At 49.2% G+C, this 22187-nt stretch overlaps 1 protein-coding gene across 22 annotated transcripts in view; it reads left to right on the forward strand.

The window, feature by feature from the left end:
- LOC133351733 (calcium-dependent secretion activator 1-like) overlaps positions 1–22187 on the forward strand; it is a 363205-nt gene that overhangs the window by 153477 nt on the left and 187541 nt on the right. For all 22 annotated transcript variants that reach the window (XM_061567171.1, XM_061567172.1, XM_061567170.1 and 19 more), the window contains exon 3: positions 13098–13211. In XM_061567171.1, the coding sequence (XP_061423155.1) occupies positions 13098–13211 (114 nt within the window). The remainder of the gene's footprint in view (positions 1–13097; positions 13212–22187) is intronic.

Here is a 22187-nt window from a genome sequence, read left to right on the forward strand (position 1 = left end):
GTGGCTCATTCTATAAGACGGATAAGCAGGCTGGCTAGCACTTTAACACGTAGGCTTTCGCGACCAATATCATCCATAATACAGGTTTTTTGGGTTAGAATCGCGTAAATATTTACGCGATAGATAGGTAGATAATACAGGGTTTTTGGGTTAGATCGCGTAAATATTTACAGGTTTTTGGGGTGAGATCGCGTAAATATTTACAAGTTTTTTGGGTTAGATTGTGTACATATTTATGCGATCTAACCCCCCAAAAACCTGTATTATCTAGCTATCTATCCCTGAAACTATCAATTTTTGGACACATATGTAGGATGGACAAGGACATGAAGATTTGAAGTATATTGTTGTTCAGAAAAATGTAAGGAACAGGAGAGTAGGACTTAACAGAGAATGTGGCCACGACTTGCAGCATATTGGTAGAAGATGGAGGAAAGTGGGAAAGAAAATGACGAAATGTCCAGTGGACAACTCCGAGGCCATCTGCCCATGGATCGTGATGATGATGGTGATCTTTCATCTATCCGCCTCTCCGCGTGAAATATAAAAGTATATCTTCAACAACCCATCGGCTCCACGGCCTTCTGGGAGTGCTTCATTTCAGCAGCATCGGTTGATTCAGTACCACGTGAGCAAACCCTGGACTGGTTTCGACAGAGAGTCCCTCATCAGCTGAGTCAGGCTGAGGGGTCGTGTAAGAAATATGTTTATTGTTTTATGCGGAGAGACAGGTACATGATGGATAGATATATATATAGCCTGCTTATTCATCTTATTCATATTCTCCACAACGACGATAAGAATGGTTTTGAGTTATGTATTATATATTTACGTGTCGGACTAGGACCCATATCTTAAAAAGAGCGGGGTCCTTACCGATAGCATCCGGCAGTTCAACACCATTGCTTCAAACAAGCCTGACTCTGCTGATGAGACAGTGTCTCCAAGATGCTAATGATTACCCTGGGAAGCACGGCGCTTTGATGTTGCCTCTGCACGGGCTCCCTTTGGCTTCCCCTTGAGTCGAATTCCCCGCCACCAAAATTCACCCAACACTTCCCCTTTGAGGTTGTGGCCTTGTCAAGATGTCTAAGCAACTTATGTTCTCTTTTTCGTTTTGTTTTGCCTACACAACAGCCTCGTGGCCCCGTGGCTGTTGTGTATATATACATAAACAAGAACGCTTTTAATCAGCGTATAATTTTTCCGCTGTGATGAGACGCGGACTTTGATGGGAGGAAACGGAAGAGAAATATTTTGTTTAAAGTTCACAGAAAAGTCCGGCGTAGTACGCACTTTGGAAATGACACGGAGAGACGGGGAGAGAAATGCGCGGATTGGAGAGCGTACCCGGGGCGACCTGCAGACCATTGTGTTGAGTGCCAGGGAAAGTCAGTGGGGGGGCTTGGGCCGTGCACGCTGCTGCAAGGGGTCACGTGATGTCCCGTGGTGGAGACTAACGACGGAGTGGCAGCCGACGGAGGGAACGCACCCGGAATAGAGCGACGAACCGTGATATTTATTTAGACGGCAAGAGGAATCCGATGCGCTTATAAAGATCTTTTTGACAGGCGTGCAGTTGCGGCGGGCCAGAACGTTGCAATAAGAAACGATACAAAAACACGATAGGAGCGCAAAGCATCAGAAAGGTAAACAAATCACTTGAAAACAAATACAAATAAAACGAAACTTTTTATCTCACCAGACAAAGCCCACTGAGTTATTCGCTTCTTTTTCGGAAGCGACCTGGCCACAAATAATAGCTGAACGGAGTGGCTTGTCGTGAACTATGAGGGGTGGCGCAAGTTTGGGGAAGGCCTTCATCCAGCAGCGGATGGACCACGGCTGATGATGGCCATGACTTGTACGGTACATCTCATTGTCATTCCCCGTGCTTTTCGTAATTCGAACACGCTCCCCGCAGTACGTCTGGTAGGTGAATCATTTCGACGTGATTGTGCCACGTTTCGAAAGTCGTCTTTGCGCGTGGCAAATTTTGTCTGCGAAGGAGGGAGCGGTTCCACGAGATGAGAGTTGTAAATACCCCGGACAGTACCGCAATCACAGCACGATCGAGGGACCAGAAACCAGCTACATAAAATAACTGAAGTGGTATCATTACCGGGTTGATTGCTGCACTGGTCTTCATCGCAGACAAAGGGAAAATGCCATTTAATTCGCTTCAGGCATCAGACAACCAGTTTCTTGGAAACGTTTATTTCACACTTTCCGGGCAAACGCGTGTTTAAGGAACATTGTATTCGTACTCTGCAGAGTAATATTGCTTGTGTGTAATAATGTTGTGTAAATGTGTTTTTGTACGTGGACTCCTTATCGAGAGGATAACATAGAGAGAGAGAGAATAAGACAATTAAAGGTCCCTCTGTTCGTCTGCTTCTCAAAAAAGAAAATTGCATCGCTGTTTATCAAGAGATAATCGGTTTGAGCAGACACCGCGAGTAATATTTCAGCGAGATCAGCTTCCCCGGGTCAGTCATAATCTCCGAGACGTCGAGTACGAGAACCTCAGAGGTCACATTACTCAAGAAAGCAGGGTGGAAAATTAAAATCCAGGGCAAACCACCCGGCAGTAGCATCGTTGGCAAGATATTTTGTCGAGATAAATTTGATGAAAACTGGCTTTGTCCTAGAGTGACCTTGTGAGATGGCGCGTGAATTACGCCGGCTGCCGGGAGACTGTGGACATGCTCGGATGTTCTTTTTTTTTGGGGGGGCGACATCAAAAAAGCAGCGTTAATTAACTCGTGGCAATTTAACCTGTTGCTGTTGGAGGAGTGGGGATAGCGCAACGGGGCGGCGACGCTGTCAAGCGTCGATTTGTGATGGTGCCACCGGTTGAGAAATCCATTCGATACCACGGAGAGCGTCCCCATGCATGGCTTGCCACGCTGATTGGCAAGCCATGCATGGTAAGATTTCAAAAACAACTGTTTAGTTTTATTTGTGATTTGTTGCACTCCGATCGTGCTTTTGTACCAGTTCGTCGTTGTCACGTTCTGACCCCCTGCCCCTACTGGACATCTGTGAAAAGAGCTTTATAGCTCATCGGATTCCTCCAGTATAAATAAATTGCCTGATTCTGACTTGCAGCTTCGCGTTGGACTCGCAATGCTTTTCACGCAGGCAGTTGCGATGATCCTTGCTCTGTACATTGCATCCGGCGATCGTGCGGGGCGATGGTGTAAGAGTTCACTGGGCTTCACAGTATGCGGGGGTGGAGCGGTGGTGCAGCGGTTAGCGTGCTGCGCCATGAACCTGGAAACCCGGCCACGTCAGACTCCAGTGGCATCTGAACCGGTCCTGGGCACCGCCTTCCACAAGCCGCACTGACCAGCCTGGGGAAGTATGCTCTAACAATGTCCAATGACCAACAGCGCTGTGGGGGGGGGGGGGGGGGTTATATAGTACTTGAACCAAAGGACAGATTCTCGTGAGTTAATTTAAACTCTGCAGTGCTCGGCAGTACGAGATTCTGTTAAGAGCTGCCACGCGAGGTGTTGCCATTAGAGATCGTGTCAATTACGTGGAGACCTTCCGTCACTTATTCAAATGGCAGTATGACGTTGCCCTCCCTCGCTCAGCAGAGCGCGAGTGTCGATGGTAATTCATCACCAATCTCGCACGTCCATACGCGCAGACAACACATGCTCACACACACACACGTGCTCACACACACGTGCACACACACACATACACGTGCTTACATCTCACACACATGCCAAGTTGGTGGATCGCGTCAGATCATCGCCGTCAGGGGGCCGACACTGATGTGCAGTAGGTGGATTAGGTCACCAGTAGGTAACAGTGTACCACGTGGGTCACCGGTAGGCAGTGTACCACGTGGGTCACCAGTAAGTAGTGTACCACGTGGGTCACCAGTAGGTAGTGTACCACGTGGGTCACCAGTAGGTAACAGTGTTCCACGTGGGTCACCAGTAGGTAGTGTACCACGTGGGTCACCAATAGGTAGTGTACCACGTGGGTCACCAGTAGATAGTGTACCACGTGGGTCTCCAGTAGGTAGTGTACCACGTGGGTCACCAGTAGGTAGTGTACCACGTGGGTCACCAGTAGGTAGCAGTGTACCACGTGGGTCACCAGTAGGTAGCAGTGTACCACGTGGGTCACCAGTAGGTAACAGTGTACCAAGTACTTGGTACTGATTTATTCGTGTCAATTGCCACTTGCAATCTAGGGCTTGCTAACAAATTGGCCAAAGCCCCCAGCAAGCATTAGCCTCCTACAAGACAGCCTTGAGACTCGGTCACTTCTTGTACGTTTACATAACGAACGCTTTTTTTGTCATCTCGTCAAAGTCTGCATTTTACACATCTGCCAATGGGCTCTATTCATGTGCAAACGGGCGAAGAATTGATATGGAGATTAAGTGATACGCGCTGGCTCCCTGAGCATCACGGAGGAGTTCTCCTGTGAGTGCGTCTCGGTGAGTCGAGCGTCGAGCTTAAATTATACACTGCCAAGAGATGCGTAATGAGCTTCTTCAGCCCCGAGATTTCAAATTCATAGCTGGCCATTGATTCCATCAGTTTGATTGATGGCTCATGCTAAACTACAGGACATGTGCCAGGACTTTAATGCGCGTTTCTATCAAGCGGCAGGTATTTGCAATGCTAATGTTCCCACTGATGATAGCTGTTATATTAAAGACCGGCGATATCGACACAAATTAGATTTGCATTATCTCCTAACGTGCTTACACAACAACTCGTTGAGTGTCAAGTGGGCAGATGAACTATTACTCTGTAGGTTTTCACGGTTGTGCTGCACAGATTTCTTCTTCATGTCTCTTCGCTGTACTACCCCAAACAAACCCATGGGAGATCCAGATCACATATCTGTCTGGATGAAATGAAATCCACATTTTTTCCAGCCAGTCTCAATCCACCAATGAAAGAAGGCCCTCTCCGCGCCATGTCGGTCATGGGGAGTTGTTTTGTTGTTTAACCATACTTCACCTTGGCGGTCGGTGGAGGAGGTAGAGGGCAGGGGCTGGTTGACACATCGCTTGCGGCTGACGCGCTGTTAGCCGGGCTCGGCAATGGAACTCGGGCCGCCGGGTTCACGTGGTCGGCACGCTAACTGCTGCACCACCGCTCCTCCCTGCTGCCTGGATACTGAGCAGACGACAATGTCGCGGTGGTTTGCTCACGCAACGCCTCCTCAACACCCCGTCACTGACGACCGCCAATGCCGCTGTCGTTGGGAGGCGTGTCCGTGATTCAACTTTGACGCACGAGCAGGTGTTGTAATATCTAACAAATTATTTCCTTCATGGGAATGTCGTTGGAAATTGCTGCCAAGAATGCGATCAGTCAGCCGTTCGGGCGTGGCCCAGTGGCCTGATGCTGACCGGTAATGAATCGGTCTGTCCAGTCACCGACATTGGCTAATCGCTCGATCATGGGAGTGTAACAAATATATTCGTAGGCTCTGCGCTGTGATCCTCACTGATGCGGTTGGATTCCCGGCGAAATACACTGCACGCATACACACACACATACGTATCAAGGGTGGAATAAATGCAATCCAGGGTGTTGATTAGAACCTCGCCTGCTATGCAGGAGGCCGTAGGTTCGATCCCGACCCTGATGCCTGCTGTGTATTTGGAGTCTGCGTGTCTCTCTCTCTCCCCATGGTCGCGTGGATTTTTCCCCGGGTCCTCCACTTTTTTCTCTCCACATTTAGAAATATGCGTTTCGAGTATTTGGCTGTTATAACGTTTCCACGTGATAAGCCACCTCATTTGTGGCCCGATCGATTCTGAAAACGATCTGTATAGCTCAGCGGGCCTTACCTTGTCATATTTAAATAGTGTAGTTGAGGTGCAAGGATCAATTCTTATTTTCGGCGATGTACTAAATGCTACCACCTCTACTGGCTGCAGGGATGACATGAAGCCGTTATGTACGTGTAGAATAAAAAAAACTATATGTGAACAAATCAGTCAAAACAACATCTGAAAAATAAAAATAGGGCTTAATTAAGTGTGGTTAACACCGAGTGGAAATAAGTGGTTCACAAACACAAGGGAGATGCAATTCTACTCTACGTAAAAGGAGCATCATGGTCAAAAGAAACTACCTCCAATTGTACTATATATAGACTTGGTATGAATGTCATGGATGTATATGTGCAGTGAATGGACTAGGTCGGCTTGCTGGTAATAGAAATCTGAATTAATATTGCTTCGATGTGTGAATTGTTACGTCAATTGATGTATGAACCTGCAATGGGTCTCTCTGGCATCAGCTGAGAAATTGATTTTTGTGAAATCGCCGATATGCAATCGTCGATGTTCGTCCCAGCGTACGCACGCGACAGAAGCTCCGGGTGGCCACACTTCCTGCCACGTGCTAAACGCTCCGGCACGCAGGAGCTGTCCAAACATCACCATTCTCAGAACCCTACGAGTAGACCGCCTTGGGAACCGGTGATTGTTCCTGAGGTAACTAAACTATTATTAACAAACTAAACACATTTTACCAGGTAAGGCCCACTGAACTATACAGTTCTTTTTTAGAAGCGACCTGGCCATCACTAACGTAGCCCACTTAATTGGCTTATCACCATGTGGACATTTAAAGCTTCCAAATACTCTAAATTCAAGTTGATGGAATAATCGGAGGACCTGGAGAAAAATCCACGCGACCACGAGGAGAGACAAATACAGACTCCGAATATAGAGCAGGCATCAGGGTCGGGATTGAACCCACGACCTCCTGCATACCACGCGAGGGAATTAACATCTCTCCACCGCGGCGCCCAGATAAGTGAATAAATCACATTTCTGCGACGTCATTATTCACTGTCACGCTGCCGTTGACCAAATCAATCCGAAACATGCTCCGTCTCATCAGACCTCGGGAGCTAAGTGGGGGTTGAGCCTGGACAGGGCTTGGATGGGTGGGCGGGCGACCACCACGCGCGAAACAGGTGCCATAGGGCACGGTGGGACTGCGTTGTCAGAGGGCAGTGCAGTCACACGAATTGTACCATACTGTGTTCCAACATCTATGCGCCCCCCGCAGTGACCAGCGTGGTTGAAGGGTTGCGACATAACCCATGCGCAGGCGGCACGCCGAGGGGGAGGCCCTCGTCCAGCGGTGGATCTGTGGCTGTCGATTGTTGTCGGGTGCTCGCTGACAGCACTGCCAGTAGGTGAAGTAGTCCAGCGGCTCTCGACCTGGGGTGCACCCTGCACCCCCTGGGGGTGCGAGATGCCCTTTCTGGGGGGCCTTCTTAGGTCCTGCTCGCTAACAGCACTTGCCCCAACAATCTGTTGAGGCTCTACGGGAGTATTTGTCTGTGTGTGCATTTGTGGGAGTGTAGCGGTTCGTGCACTACCTCGTGCCACGTTTGCTGTCCGCGGCCAGGAATCAAACCCAGCCGCATGGACGACGCGTTAGATGTTGCAGTTCTACGGTTTTGGGTGCACGTGATTTCGGACACTCTTTAAGATGTGGGCAGTCGTGAGTAGAATGTTGAAGTGGTGTATTCTTTGGGGCATAGTATGTGAAGCGATTCGCAATAAGGGAGAAATGGCCATTAAATACCACGGTGGCGGACGTACTCAAGACGAACTGCTTTTATTTATCTCTGCTGAGATGGTGGAGGTGGTGTATATTCATGTTCAGCGACGTGTCAAGCCAGTGAATGAGTTCACAAACCAGCCATTAGATGTTCTCACACTGCGAATGAATAAAGCCCAATCTGCGTGCTTAGGGTTTCGAACGTTTTTTTCACGTCAGATTTCCCAATTTATAAAAGTACCCACACGTATGAGGCAACAGCAGTAATTAAAGCCCCTTTGTCGATGCACTGCTGGATGATGGCCTCCCAACTCCATACTGGTCCTGGGGTTTCTCACCACGCCGGTCAGCGTGGGTTTGTTTAGGGGGCAGGGTGGGGGGGGGCAGAATCAGTTCAGATCTTACTGATGTGAGCCTTGCTCAGGAATCAAACTCATCCAGCCACCTTCCGAGCTTGGTTGCGCTAACTTCCGTGCCACCACTCCGCCACGTCACGTGGATGTAATCCATAGATGCGATTGTAATGTCGGAAATGTGATAATCCTACGGCAGCTCATGCCTCTCATGTGTAATTACTTTCCATTCCTTCCGTGTATTTCTATATTAAGTCGAACCTTGTGCTGTGGTCAAAGCTAAAACTCCATAAGTAAGCCTGACCTCCCTGGAACCCCGGAAACCACATTATCCCATCATGTGGCCCCCGTGTTGCCTCCAGCTATGGCTAATGTCGTAGGTGATTGGTTGGTATAGCCCTGACGGCACTGGCAAGAGCCATGGACGGGAGTAAACTTATCAATCTGTGATGATTCAGTCGTTTAGCCGGGGGGGGGAGGAGGAGCAGAGAATTAAATCAACTCCCGACTTTGAAGTTGGAAAGATCTGGAAACATTGTCAGTAGACATTTGTAAGAGCACCGTTAGGCCCCGCCTGGCTCAGATATCAGCTCGGGAGACGCAATGAAGGGAAGAGTCACCCTCTGCTCACTTGTGCATTGGGGTGGCACTCATCTCGATGTTGTGGCCCTGAGCCAATGTTTGGAATTGTACATTCTCATGGCAGGGGCAGTCTGTCAATACAACGGCCGCTGTCAATTTCCCATTAAGTGGCACTATTTTGGTGACCCCGGAGGGGTGATGGTCCGAGTGAATCCTCGATCGTAAACCGTGAGGGTTGTGAATCAAGCGCTCCAACCTGCAGTGCCACCGGTCGGAGTGCTGTGTCGAGTTACGACGGCGTGTGTCACCATCATCTGGACTTGATGAGACAGAAGTGAGAATTTTTTCACGAAACCCATTCGACTCACGATGTGAAACCTGTGGAGCGATGGTCGAGTTGTTGATAGTGCGCCGCGCTATCAACCTGGTGACCCAAGTGCAATTCCCAGCGATGGTTCACGTCAGTGGTGAGATCTTTACTGCCCCTTGGCGCTCCCACTTTGCCAAGCCGCACCGACCAGCATGGTGAAGTATGGTCACACATCCCCCATGACCAACATATCCGTGGGGAGATTCTTTGTTTCCGCAGTGGACTGACAAAGGGCTGTGAATGTAATATTATCTTTTTTAAGATAAGCCCTGCACTCATTAATATTCTCCGGCTATAGCTTTCACTCAGCATTAAAGACGCATTGTTCATTTCTAATTGCAAGCACCCTTAATTTTCCTTTGACACAAATGTACTCAAATACTAATTACAAATTTATTCACCTTAATTAAACAGTTTTCTAAAAAGGCTACCCACGTAATTTTACGGATATTTTTTATTACCATTTTATTATTTGCTTTCGCAGGCACTCACAAAACAACACCGCGCGGAGACCGCGCAGAAGTTTGTTAAATTAACAAATTAATTTAGAAAATTGTTTTCCCTTTCGCCAGCAAGCACCCACCCAGCAGATTTAGAAATGAAAATGTTTGCGGAACGAAAGCGAGGGGGTCGTTTCTCGTGGGGGGGGGGGGGGGGCGGCCGGGGGGGCGGCTCTCCCGCCGGGGGGGCCGAGGCGGCGAGCGCTGGGGGGCTGTTTGGCTCTAACCCCCTCCCCCCATGCCCCCAGGTTCAGTCCCTGCTGAGCCAGATTCTACCTTCAATCGATCGGCCCTTTGGTTGAGGGGCCCGATGAAAGTCTGTTGGGGCCTGTTGAGAGGTGATCTCCCTTCATTATCTTTGCGAGAGCATAAAGCGCTGCTCCAGACCGTCTCAGGAGTCGGCCCGGCTGCACTGTTGTGTTTGTGCTACAACCAGCGTCGGTCATCGTCATCAGCATCATCGTTATCATCGTTATCATCGGCATCAGCAGCATCGGTGGCGCTGGTAAACATTCTTTATCCGCTTCTGGATGCACTCTGTAGGTCACTCTGTATTGTCACGTTTTTCTAATCGTGATTTGTTTTAGCAGCCATTGATAATGCTTTTGTCAATCCACCGCTATTTTACTGCTGTGTTACTGATGTCCTTTATTGAGCCGAGAGAGCTTTTCTGAGTGCCGGTGCAGGAGGGTCCTGCACTGGCACATTTGGCCAATTCCGTTCACGAGTGCTTGTGGGAGGGGTTTGGGAGAATCCGGAGAAACTCCACCACACCCGAGGAGGGTTAACACTCGAAGCTTCTGCACAGATTGATTCAAGAAATCCATTGCTATACTGCCATCTCTTGACCGTCTCGTAAGCCTCATGTTCACGCGCTTGGGATGTGCGGAGGACATCGCTCTGTGTAGATTGACCACTGCTGACAAAGTGGCTCTGGGTCGCAATGCACCGAGGCAGTCCCCGACGGGGATTTAAACTCACAGTACAACACAGTTTGGGTTCCTGAAGCATCTGGGACTGCGCGTCTCGGGGTGCTGAACGGAACCGTGGGCATATTTATTTATATAGAGAGAGAGACGCAGTCAGTCAGCAGAGGAATAAAGGAAGGTCTTGAGCCTGGACTTGAACGGAGCAGGGAGTCAACAGCACAGACGGCTGGGGTATAAGGGGATCCAGGCCCTGGGGAGGAAGTAGAGGAGAATGAGTAAATATCGTAATCCATCCCCTTTCCAAATTGAGCAAAATATTTTTCTTGGCGGCTTCGGTTGTCAGCGGCAAGCTCCAACCGGCGCCGTGTCGGGGCGGCGGCCTGGACGGATTAACGAAATAGAAAATATTTTTTCAAACTTTTATATAAATATTTTATATCAACAACTGCCCATTATAGAGCAGTGTGGCACCACCCGCGGAGGCTTCATCACAGCTGGCACGCTCTGCTGGGTATGTCACGTGGACGAGGGAGGATGAAATCGCGCAAGCCGCCTCGCCCCCGTCTCCTCCGCGTTGTGTCACCCCGAGATCGAAGGCGCGGCAGCGCCGTCGTTAGCGGCCAGGCGAGCGGTGCGCTGGACCGTCACCTAACGAGACGCCGGATTAAACGGGGTGGCTTTCGTTTGCTCCGCTTGGCTGAGTCGGCCGGTGGCCCGCGCCTGCCGCCCCGGGGGGAGATCTCGGCGGAGAGCACCGGGTGCGGGCACCGCGTGTGCATGGTTGGGGCCCGCGCCTGCCAGCGCTGGCTGCTCATTCATTTACGCGAGCAACCCTCACCACCGCCCGGTGAGCTAGCGGAATGCAGCGCGGCACCGTGAAGGTGCCGTGAATACGTTGCGTTCAGAGTTGGCCGTGTTAGTCCACGGTTGGCACCTTGCTGAAGCTCGGTGCGGGCATGCAGGGTGCGTGGCGCACGTTCGCTTCACTTCCGTCGTAAAGGGCCACGGTCAATCCACTGCTGGAGGAAGGGCCCCTCTCCCCAAGTGCCAAAAGGTTAACAATTCACCCAGTACCCGCACGCCAGCTGATTTCGTCGCTACATCTCCTCGCTCAACGGGCGAGGTGGCGACGTCCGAGCACTGAGCCATCCACAGTTGATATCCTCGGTTGGATTCTGGGTAACCAACCCCCACAGTTCTCAAGTGTGGAGGAGGCTCCTACGGTGTCAGCCCAGTCCACCGATGATGACAACGGAGCGATCCAACACCGCTGTTTAGTTTGGCTCAGCGCGGCTCTGCGGACTAACGTGATTAATCGCACCGGATGGTCGTCATGTGGCAAAACAGTCTTCGTCTTCTTTATTCCGTACGGCTGCTGAAGCAGATGCAGAGCAGCAATGACAATTTCACATTTAGGCGGTGAAGCCCAGATAACCACGGCGTCAGGAGTATATCATACCTGTGACGTCTCAGTGTCACGTGGGGGTTCATTACGATCGCGAGATACTCGCTGTTCAGTTGAGGCATTCCTTGTCCCGGGGCCAATCTGGCGTGTCGTTGTTCAGGGTCACTGGCGTGGCTCGTGCTGCTGTCTGGCCCTGAACAGGGCCACTGGCGTGGCTCGTGCTGCTGTTGCTCTGGAGACCGGGAGATCGACGGCGTTCATCGATCTCCCACTCAGCAGCGCGGGGCCGCGTGCAGGCTGCTGCTGCTGCCAGCTCCACTCCGGCTAAACAGTGGAAGCCGCCGTGCCTGGGGATGGAAGGGCGCCCTCTAGCGCCGGAGTGTTTGAAGCGCCGCCGTAATTCGTTCACCGGCGTTGTCCTCCAGGACCCTTGCATAGAACGACGACGACACGTGCGAGGAAGTTCAGGGAGTTGACGTTTCTGCACACGAGGACATTGACTTTGTTTGGCGCAATGAGGCGTGATTGCCCTTAACACTTCACAAGAACAACATGCTTACAGTTGTCGAGATGCACACGCAGGGAGCCTTTTTTCGTCAATCCACAGCTGGATGAGGGCCTCCACCAAGTCATGCGGGTCCTAGGGGCTATGTGACCATACTTCACCACGCTGGTCAGTGCAGGTTGGTCGAGGTAGGCAGCGTAGGCGTGAGAGGATAGTGCAATACAACAAGCGATGTTGCCGCACTGCCATCTGACGACGCATCATCATCCGCAGTTGCCTGTAGCACCTGTTATGCATGGTGGTTGCCCATTGAAGCACCAACCAGGCTCAACGCCTGCTTAGCTTCCGACACCTGATGAGATTGGGCGCATTCTGGGGAATTTCCCGCACCTCCGAGAAGCACGCTTGGCAACGTACGGTGCGAAAGACGTTCACCTTAAGTTACGTACGTGACTTGGGCGTAGGCGAGCTCGCTTTAGAAGCCTGCATTATTAATGCGCCGTGTAAAAAATGAGTTGAGTGGAGTTATTGCGTTGTAAGACGTGAGGTGAAGGAGTGAACTATTCTTGTATCGATCTGCTGTCGGGACGGGTGACTTTGTGTGCTTTAAACTTCTGCGCATGCCACAAATGCAACACCGCGCGGCGGGCGCACGCATCGCAAAAGGACATCCGCACCGCACCGCATTACGACAGCCTCAATTCGGCGCGTTGCCGTTTACGAGCGTCTTGAATGATAGCGCTATCACAGCGTGCGGCAAACAGAACCCCTTGTGCGTCCCGTTGAAGTCTCACCGGGCTCCAAATGAAGGGATTTGTTTTGACCGACTGATTGAATCGTCCCTCTTTGTGCCTCTTCTGTCTCCCCCCCCGCCACCCGCAGATCAACAAACAACAGCTCCAGCAAGTGAAGGATCGTTTCCAGTCGTTCATCAACGGAGAGACGCAGATCGTGGCTGACGAGGCCTTCTGTAACGCCGTGCAGAGCTACTTCGAGGTACCGGAACAAGCCGACAAACAAACTCCCCCCATCTTGTTGCATGCTGCTCCTAACAGGATCTAAAATTTAAAATGCGCTACGGGTTTCCCCCCCCCCCCCCCCCGATACGTACATTTACTGTGCTCTGCAACCGTCACCCGTGCTGGTGTGGTGTTCGCATACGCGCGCACGTGCGTGTACGGCACATTTAGTCAATCCACTGCTGGATGACGGCCCCTTCCTCAAGCCGTTGTGGGTTGCTCGGCGATAACTTCACCACGCCGGTAACTTCACCACGCCGGTAACTTCACCACGCCGGTCAGCGCGGGTGGGTGACGCGGGCCGAGTGGCTCGCTCAAGCGTCGTTTGGCAGTGATGTTCACCACGGCCCGGAATCGAACTCCGGTCACCATCGGATTCGGCGGCGCAGAGCGCCAACCGCTGTACCACACATCCAATTGACGCGACTGAGCGATCCACCGCAAAGGTTTACAATCTATTAATGCCTCATCTGCCAGCCTGCACCTTCACTCTGCGACCAGTGTAGGCGATTGATATTCTTTGTTTTTATTTCACCAAACCTCGCTACATGTTGTGGATGAACCGACAAGGGTGACTGGCGGATGCCCCAACTGCACGCCTCACTCTGCCAGATTGCTTTGTTTGAGGCCTGTGACACTTACTCGGCTCTCTGTTGTGCGAGCATCGCTCCTGCACCTGCCGTTGTTGCAGTCAAAGCCACACGCACGCGCACGTACGCACACACACGCTGCAGTGTGCCGTGGTAAACGTGTCAGGCTCAGAACAGCACCAGCTGTCTTGTGTTTCAACGCTTCCTGTCTGCTGAGCGTAGTCCAGCTGCCCTTCCCGCAGACACCTTTACACACAAACAGGCCGTTGGGTCGAGTGCTGTTAGCGAGCACCTGTGAAGGCCAGCGCAGCGGACCAAGCGGTGGGTTGTAACAAGCACCACGCCCGGCCACTTCTGTCTACCCCCGGGCTGATGTTTCCACATCGCGCCAGTTTCTCATTCGAGACTTGAGTCTACATCGTGGAGGCCCGGGACTATTTCAGACCTTCGTCGCTGACGGTGGCCGCGAGCGCAGCGCAGTTTAGGCGAACACAGATCGACAGACGCGCCGCGCCCGTACACGTTGCAAACATTGTGTCACGAGGTGAGATAACGGCTGAGAAATCAAGACCCGAAGCCCGGGCAGTATATCTTTCACGTCCAGAGTGCTCGGAGATAAGGCGCTGTCGGCGGGTCGCAGCGCGACCCGTCTTTGTGTACGCAGATAAAATTAGGTTTCCTTTTGAAGTGGCTTTGAAAACATAAATGAAATGTTCAGTTGTTCGGCTGAGAGTGATTAGTGAGAGCCGTGCGTGTGTTCGTGCGCAGGCAAAATATTTTTTTCAAAGCCTCCCTCAAATCTCGTATCTCTCCGAGCCATCCACGTGCGCACAGCCTGCGTGTGCGCTGCTACATTTGCCGATAGTGTGAGGCGATTTAATAGCGAGCATGTCGAATCCAGGTAGACACAGGCGACGTGGCAGGCGAACGTTTGCGTATGACGGGCAGCTTGGAAACGACCCGGCTTGTACCGTTGGCGTCTGTACAGCGAGAGGCGGCCGATGGGGCCGTGACGACAGCATGTGTGGTCGCGTGCCGCAGCCAATGTGTTTAGCTCTCCTATACTCTGCACCCCTCACGTGCTCTGGGTATTGTTTTGTTGTTGTAACTTTGTGACCCGCCCCTCATGGACATCTGGGGAATAAAAGAGCTTCATAGCTCATTGGATTTCTCGAGGATAAATTAAGATTCTGATTCTGAATACGTAAAGAATTTTTGCCAAACATCCTACACACAGGACCCTCCTGAATACAAGTCTTGAAACTCATTCATCAAGGTAGGAGTGGTACGAATGAATGTTTTGTGTTGTATAGTTTTACTTCACACTGGGACGTATCTCTGAACAGAAAGGAGAGTCCTATCAACATGCCAGACTCCACTGATGAAACACTGAATATCCAGAGTTTTGTTTGTGTTGAACCGATGCTGCTGAAATTGTGCACTCCCAGAAGGCCGTGTGTGGCTGATGGGATGTGTTAAAAAAAATACAAAAAGGTGGAGGGACAGATATGTGAAGGAGACGTATCGTCTGATTGTTGGCTGCTTATATTCTCCAGAATAACAGCAATGATGAGTTTTTGTTGCGAAAATTCAAGGAATATTGTGATTGTAGAGGTTTAGTTTTTATTCAAAAGCACATTTGAGTTGAATTTTTTTAAGACGCTGATATTCTCTTTGTACGTAGAGTGTACAGTCATTCTAATACTCCTTGTGATTTAAAATTTCTGTTCTTACGGAATCCCAGTTGAACTCTTGCATCTTTAATTACCCATGTTGATCATTCCTATTATACATTTATTATTAAAGCAATATTTTCATGAGAGAGTTTGAATGACTGCATCAGTTGCTCATGAATCAATTGCCTTAGCATCTTTAAAAAAAGCTATCCATAATGGTAGTGTGATATTTATTTGACCTTTCCAGTATCTGATTTACGAGAAGGCCGTCGGCCAATGGTAGACAAATCTGTTCTCGGCGCAGCGTGTGCTTGTGGCCTGTCCGTTATTCAGTCCTCTTTGCATTCCGTGACCTCGGGTCTGTAATGGGGCGAAGTCTCAAAGTCTCCAAGTTTCCCTTCCTCAATGGAATAATAATTGAAGCGTCGTAATTATCATGTTCACAATAAATGCATTTTTTTTCTGCAACAGCATTCAAACGCCACATTCGCTAATACCCTGGGGTGAGATGGATTACGGCATCACTAGGATCATGACGGATGGCAATGACGTGGGGAGGCCTTCAACCAGCAGTGGATAGAACATGAATGATAACGATGGCGATGATGAGTATGATAATTTGGTTTTAACCTGATTTATTTTATGTTTGCCAGATTTCATATTCTCAGTGGTTTTGCCTCTCATTTGCAGGTTTTGTCCATGCTCGCTGTTGGTTTTTTTCAAGTTACTCGCATGAGTACGCTCAATTAGGGAATTTGCCAAATATGTAAATGTGTCCTTCTACAAGAGATTGAGCCTCTCCTGGTTAAATATTTCAAATTATGTCCAATGGTTTCATTTTTCCATGAGTTACAAACAAGAAATCCATTGTTAAGTGTTTTCCAGTTTTTTCACGGCTTGTGTGGGCCCTCCTCTTAATTGAAATCGATGAAGGAATTAATTGATCATTAGTAATGCGTTGACTGCTGTTACGTTGGACACGGTGTTACTGGATGAGCCTAATGGCGAGTGAGGCAGCTGCAGTGGAGGAACGTGTTACTGTGATCTTGTAGGAGCCCAGTAATTACACTATTGAAACTTTTTATTTTACCAGGTCAAGCCCACTGAACTATATATATTTTTCAGAAGCGAGCTGGACACAAATGATCGCTCGACGAAGTGGCTTATCATCTGGCAATTTTATAGCAGCCAAATATTCTAAACGCAAGTTGATTCTAAATGTGGAGAGAAAAACCGGCGGACCCGGAGAAAAATCCACACGACCACCAGGAGAGAGACACGTAGACTCCAAATATACGGACGTCAGGGTTGGGATCGAACCTACGACCTACTGCATACCAGGCGATGGGAGTTAACACCTCGCCACCGTGGCGCCCTAATGATTCCCATACAGTTGGCGTCCCATTCCTATTCGCGGCCATCCACGTGGTCTGCGTGCCGCGTGGACTCGGGAAGCAAGGTGACTGCTGGCACGCGAACCTGCACGGGGCTCCAGCGCTCCCGTGGCCCCCTGCCGCTCCACACCGCTGCCGACCAATTTAGTTCGACGTTCTTTCCCCCCCCCCCCACACCCCCCAGACAACAGTTTTTAACCCCAGAGGTTTCGTTCTGAATTGAGATTGATCCAAGCGCGCACACTCAGCCTCAACGGCTGAGCCTCGGCATTCACCGTCATCATTAACCGACGGCTGCCTTATACATAATTGAGAGATTACGCGTTCCGAGTGCCTTTGCCACTCCCGCCGGCATGGTTGCTGAAATGCGCTTTGCCCTTTGACCCCACGATATCGGCTGTGCCCCATTAGACCAGAGTCATTGTCAAAGAAGGGGTTTGGCTCAGTTGATTGACCTTAGTTTAACTGTGCATGAGCTCATTAAGAAAATATCACTTTTTTTTTTGCAAGGAAGACGTGTTAAGTAGGTAATGACAGCAGACACAAGGGAACCGTGTACACAAATTATGTTTACAATGTCAGAAATGAAGGGCGTTTCACAGGCATCAGCTTTCTACGAGAATCGTCTACATCATTGACATTTCGAAAATACTAAAGGATCTTAGCAAGTGAGTTGTACATCAAAACAAGTGTAATGGATGGAGAGATAAGTAGCTACTCTGGCTGCAAAATGCCTATAATACAAGAGTAATGGAACTTGTTTGAAACTTGTTATTTGGAATAGGCAAAACAAACTCACGTATCACTCCAACAATGTAACATTACTAAAGTGCAAGGCTGAAACGTTAGGAGCCATGGTTTGCAGCATCACAGCATGGTAGGCAATCAATAGTGTTGGCATCAACAGACCTTTAACAATCTATCATTGCGCTGGGAATGGATTTTGATGATGATAATGACGACAATACTGATGATAGTGATTGTAGCATTCAAAAAAGGTTACTTGTATAAGGGCTTTAAAATATGTATATATAATTATTACTTAATAATCAGTCCTTGTTTAATGTTTTATTTTATTAGGCGCGAGCTCCATTAACACGTTGTCGTCATCGCCTTTGGCAAGATGTCACCCTGGCTCTCGGTTGAAGCTTCGCGGGTTCACGCTGAGCGTTCGTGCAAGCGACGGGGAAAGTTTGCGGCACTCATTATTATGTTGGGAGCACATCCGTGCCCTGCCGGTGTTACGGCTGTGCGCGGTGCGCGCTGCCTCGCACAGATACAACGCGCCGAGCTGATGGAACGCACGCCAATGGTCGGGCCGTACATTTTGGAATGGATTTTCTTTTTTTGACTGACTGATCTTTATCTCCGTGCCAGTAAAACCCGAAGCTTTTTCTCCATCGCACGAGCCGGCAAGGTCATTGTTACCTTGCAAACTTAGCGCCGCATGCCAGTGTTGTTATTTGTTTATTTTTTTCCCAAACTCACTTTTAAATTACGTTTCGCCAGGTTGTTCCGCCGTTGGAGCGTCCGCGACACAGTCGGGGTCTGGTTAAGCCCATCATCCTTCCAGGGTTGCTAAAATTGGTACCGGATTTGTGTAAAGTCAACAGCAGGACATGGAGGCGTATGCCTGCAATGCAGCGCTGTGGAGGCGAGGGTTGGTGAACCACGCAGATTCGTCAAAGACTGCCAAAGGCCCTGGGCTGCGTGGTGCCCAGGGACTGGCAGTACAGCAAGTAGGGGGGTTTGTGAATCTGTCCGTGAAGATCTTTAGGCCTGGTAGTTTTCTCATTCGCTCCAGATTCCTCCACATGCAAGAGACACACGCCCATTACGTAAACTGTTTGACATTGAAGCGAATTTGCGGAATGTTATGCCGCTATCTTTACGAAAATAACATCAATGAATGTGATGAAAGAATTCTCGTTTGTTTGTGCCGAAGAATTAAATTGGCCAACCATTTTAATGAAGGATTCAGGCTCTCCAGGATTAATTAAGGGCATTTTTTAAAGTGGAATTTCCCACTGATTAATTAATTCAGACAGCAGAGGTGAGTGCTGCACCTGTGTGTATGTTCAACGTCTCTCGCACCATACATAGCCAACCTTGCTAATCGGACGTGCACCTGAGTCACGTGAGCAGAGAAACACACTGTGGTAACATCATGGGACCTCCTTTGCCAGAACCAAAATATGAGAATAGGTTTTCCCCCTTTTTTCTGCCAACAAAACTGTTTTGTTGCCACAAAAAAGGGGAAACCCGATTCTCACACTGTTAATTTAAATCAAGATTAAAAAAAAAAAAAATTCGTCAATTACATTTCTTTAAAAGGAAATATAAATATAATCGGTGACGTTTTTGGGCACAAGAAGGGCACGTACCCCTCACGGTACTATTGACGAGCGTGTCGAGTTTGTGTTATTTGTGCATGATCGTGCACCACTGCCAATGCAGTAAGACCAAATAATGTTTTTATTTCAATAGTGAATGACTCCAATTTGAGTGGGTGTGCAAAATGTAGTTAACCTATGACAGTGGATTAGTTAATGAGTTAAAGGTGACTTGGGCACCGCGGTGGCGAGATGTTAACTACTTCGCCTGGTATACAGGAGGTCGTGGCTTCGATCCCAACCCTGATGCCGTGGTCGCGTGGATTTTTCTCCCGGCCCTCCGGTTTTTCCCTCCACATTTGGAATCAACAACACACATTTAGAGTATTTGGCTGCTATAAATTTCCACTTGATAAGCCACTTCATTGAGCTATCATTTGTGGCGAGCCACTTCTGAGAAAGAGCTGTATAGCTCAGTGAGCCTTACCCGGTAAAATAAAAAGTTTAGTTTAGTATTATAGTTGGGTCGGGTGTTGGCCCTGTGTGCTTTGAACCCAGCCCCATGACATTAATTCCCGGCCACGGCTGAGAATAGGTGGCGAGTGAAGTATGAACTGGTCCTGGTCTTCCCACTTCACAAACCTCCATTGACTAACGTGGTGAAGTATGGTCAAACCACCTCTGTGAGTGGCACCGCATAGGGAGGCCTTCGTCCAGCAGTGGATATACCATGGCTGATGATTATGATGATTATTAATTATTTTGAAAGTTAACTTATAATTTGCACCAAATGACTCTGCAAAGCATGTGATGGAATATTGAATCTGACTAAGCAGTTAAGAGCAGCCTCCTTAATGTCCCATTACAGTGTCGGCACGCCTCCGACTTGGCACCGTGCTTGGGAAAAAGTTCAGCTCTCAAGTTTATTTTGTTTAACCAGAGGCGAGAACTAAAGAGACGAGGATTTCTTCATTTGCACGAACGACGTGGGTACGCCAGCAGTAGTAAAACTCGGAAATAAACAGAAACCAGAGCCAAAGCAACACAATCTAGATTAGAAGTTTTCGTGACTGCACGGATCCATACTCTTTGGTTCTTTCGGTGAAGTCACGTAGGTATAAAATAAAATAAATTAAATCACGACGTTTCGGGCGCAACACAAGCGTCCGTCATCAGGAGGGAAAACCACATCAAGAAATAATTGCTGAAGTGGTCACTACTTGTGTTGCGCCCGAAACGTTGTGATTTAATTTATTTTATTTTCTACCTACGTGACTTTACCGAAAGAACCAAAGAGTAAAGCAACCCAAGTTTCAATTAGAGCAAAAACAGCCGAATTACAGAAGATGTCAAAAAAACATTCACAATCAATGAAAATGTAATTAAACACGTTCCAAGTAACAAGAGCTGTCTTGGACATATTAGATTTTTTTTTTAACATTCATAATTAAATTAAGTTGTGGAAAACATCAGTGTAGATTCAGAGTATGTTTTGGCACTAATATATGCGTCGAATACAACCGCAGGTGAAGTCGTTAAACAGCATCGGCAGTTGTGTCGCGTCTTTAAAGAGACAGAGGGGCGTTACGTAATCTCATTGACATTGAAGTGCAATTGCCAAACGTCAACACGTGGCTGATTTGCACCGCCAAAACAAGGGCCGGCCTTCTGTGCAATCTGGCTAATGTGGATCCTTGTCAATCGGATAAACGATGAGTGATTGGAGGTTACGGCTTCACATTCTGCATGCCCTTTAAACGACGTCATTTGCTTGATGCACGTGTTTGCATCGAGAATGCGGAATTTGACAAAATCATTCTCAAAGAGCGCCGGTCCCATCGGATCTCGGGAGCTAAGCCGGTTTCGGCCTGGATGTTGCTTGGACGGGTGATTGCCCGGTGTAGAATATGTGCCATAGGCTGCGGAGGCTACATTCTGGGCAGCCGAGGGTAGTTCAGCTCAACCTGTTGTTGTACTGTACTTATATTCTTCAACGTCTATGCTCCCCTGCCTTCACTATTCCGCTTTGACCAGCGTGGTGAAGTGTGGTCAAAGAACTCCCATGACCCACTCGGTTTGGCAAGGCCCTCTTATCATCCATAATAGAGGTTTTTAATAGAGTGTTTTTTGGGCCCTCTTATCAGCAGTGGTTTGACTCAAGAGGTTCTGTCGAGCTGAACCTCACTGAGGCTCAAGGTTATATTCATCACGAGGCTACTGCAAAAGAAGTTCAACATCGGTGCGTACGTACGAGGGGCAGCAGAGAAAGAGCAACCTCCCAATGGGCTGCGATGTCACCTTGGCCGTAATGGGGACCCCCTTAGCACTTTTCGCGACCCATTATTTTAACCCTTTAGCCTTTCTTGAACCCCAAATGACACTTCTAGCCCCTTAGGGGAGCCGTGCCTTAGCGAGGCGGACTGTGATTTGGATGATTCGTTAAACGGAGGTTCTGTGTCCTTAACAATCGTGACGGGCCCCGTGAGACATCTGTTCGATGAAGGTCCAGGTGGCGTTAGCCCACGTGTCCCTGAGCTGCGATTCCACCGCAGTTCAATACAAACACAATTCCCACGTCCCGTCGAGTTTCTCCCTCTTATCTCTGGCTCGGGTCAACTCTTTGATTCGTAGGAATGGAAGTCCTCGTTGCTGATGCGGTTAAAATGAGTCGGGCTTCTGAGTAGAATCACCTGGGAGCAGCCCCAATGTCGTCGGATCTCTGGAAGCTGAGCAGGGTTTGAGGCTGGATATCGCTCGGATGGGTGACCACCTGGCACAAACAGGCTGTCATCGGGCTGTGGGGCTACTTGGTTTGGGGAGTACGGCAACATCCATAGTTCTACCTTCTATGCTCCCACGACTGTGCCTTCACTGCACGGATCAGCGTGGAGAAGCGCTGATAAAGAGCGATGTAGCTCAGTGGGCCTTGGCTGGTGAAAAAAACAATAATGAATTGCTCC

The sequence above is a fragment of the Lethenteron reissneri genome, chromosome 38 (assembly GCF_015708825.2).
Source record: "Lethenteron reissneri isolate LAM-NWPU_2019-01 chromosome 38, ASM1570882v1, whole genome shotgun sequence".
In the NCBI taxonomy this organism is placed as follows: Eukaryota; Metazoa; Chordata; class Hyperoartia; order Petromyzontiformes; family Petromyzontidae; genus Lethenteron; species Lethenteron reissneri.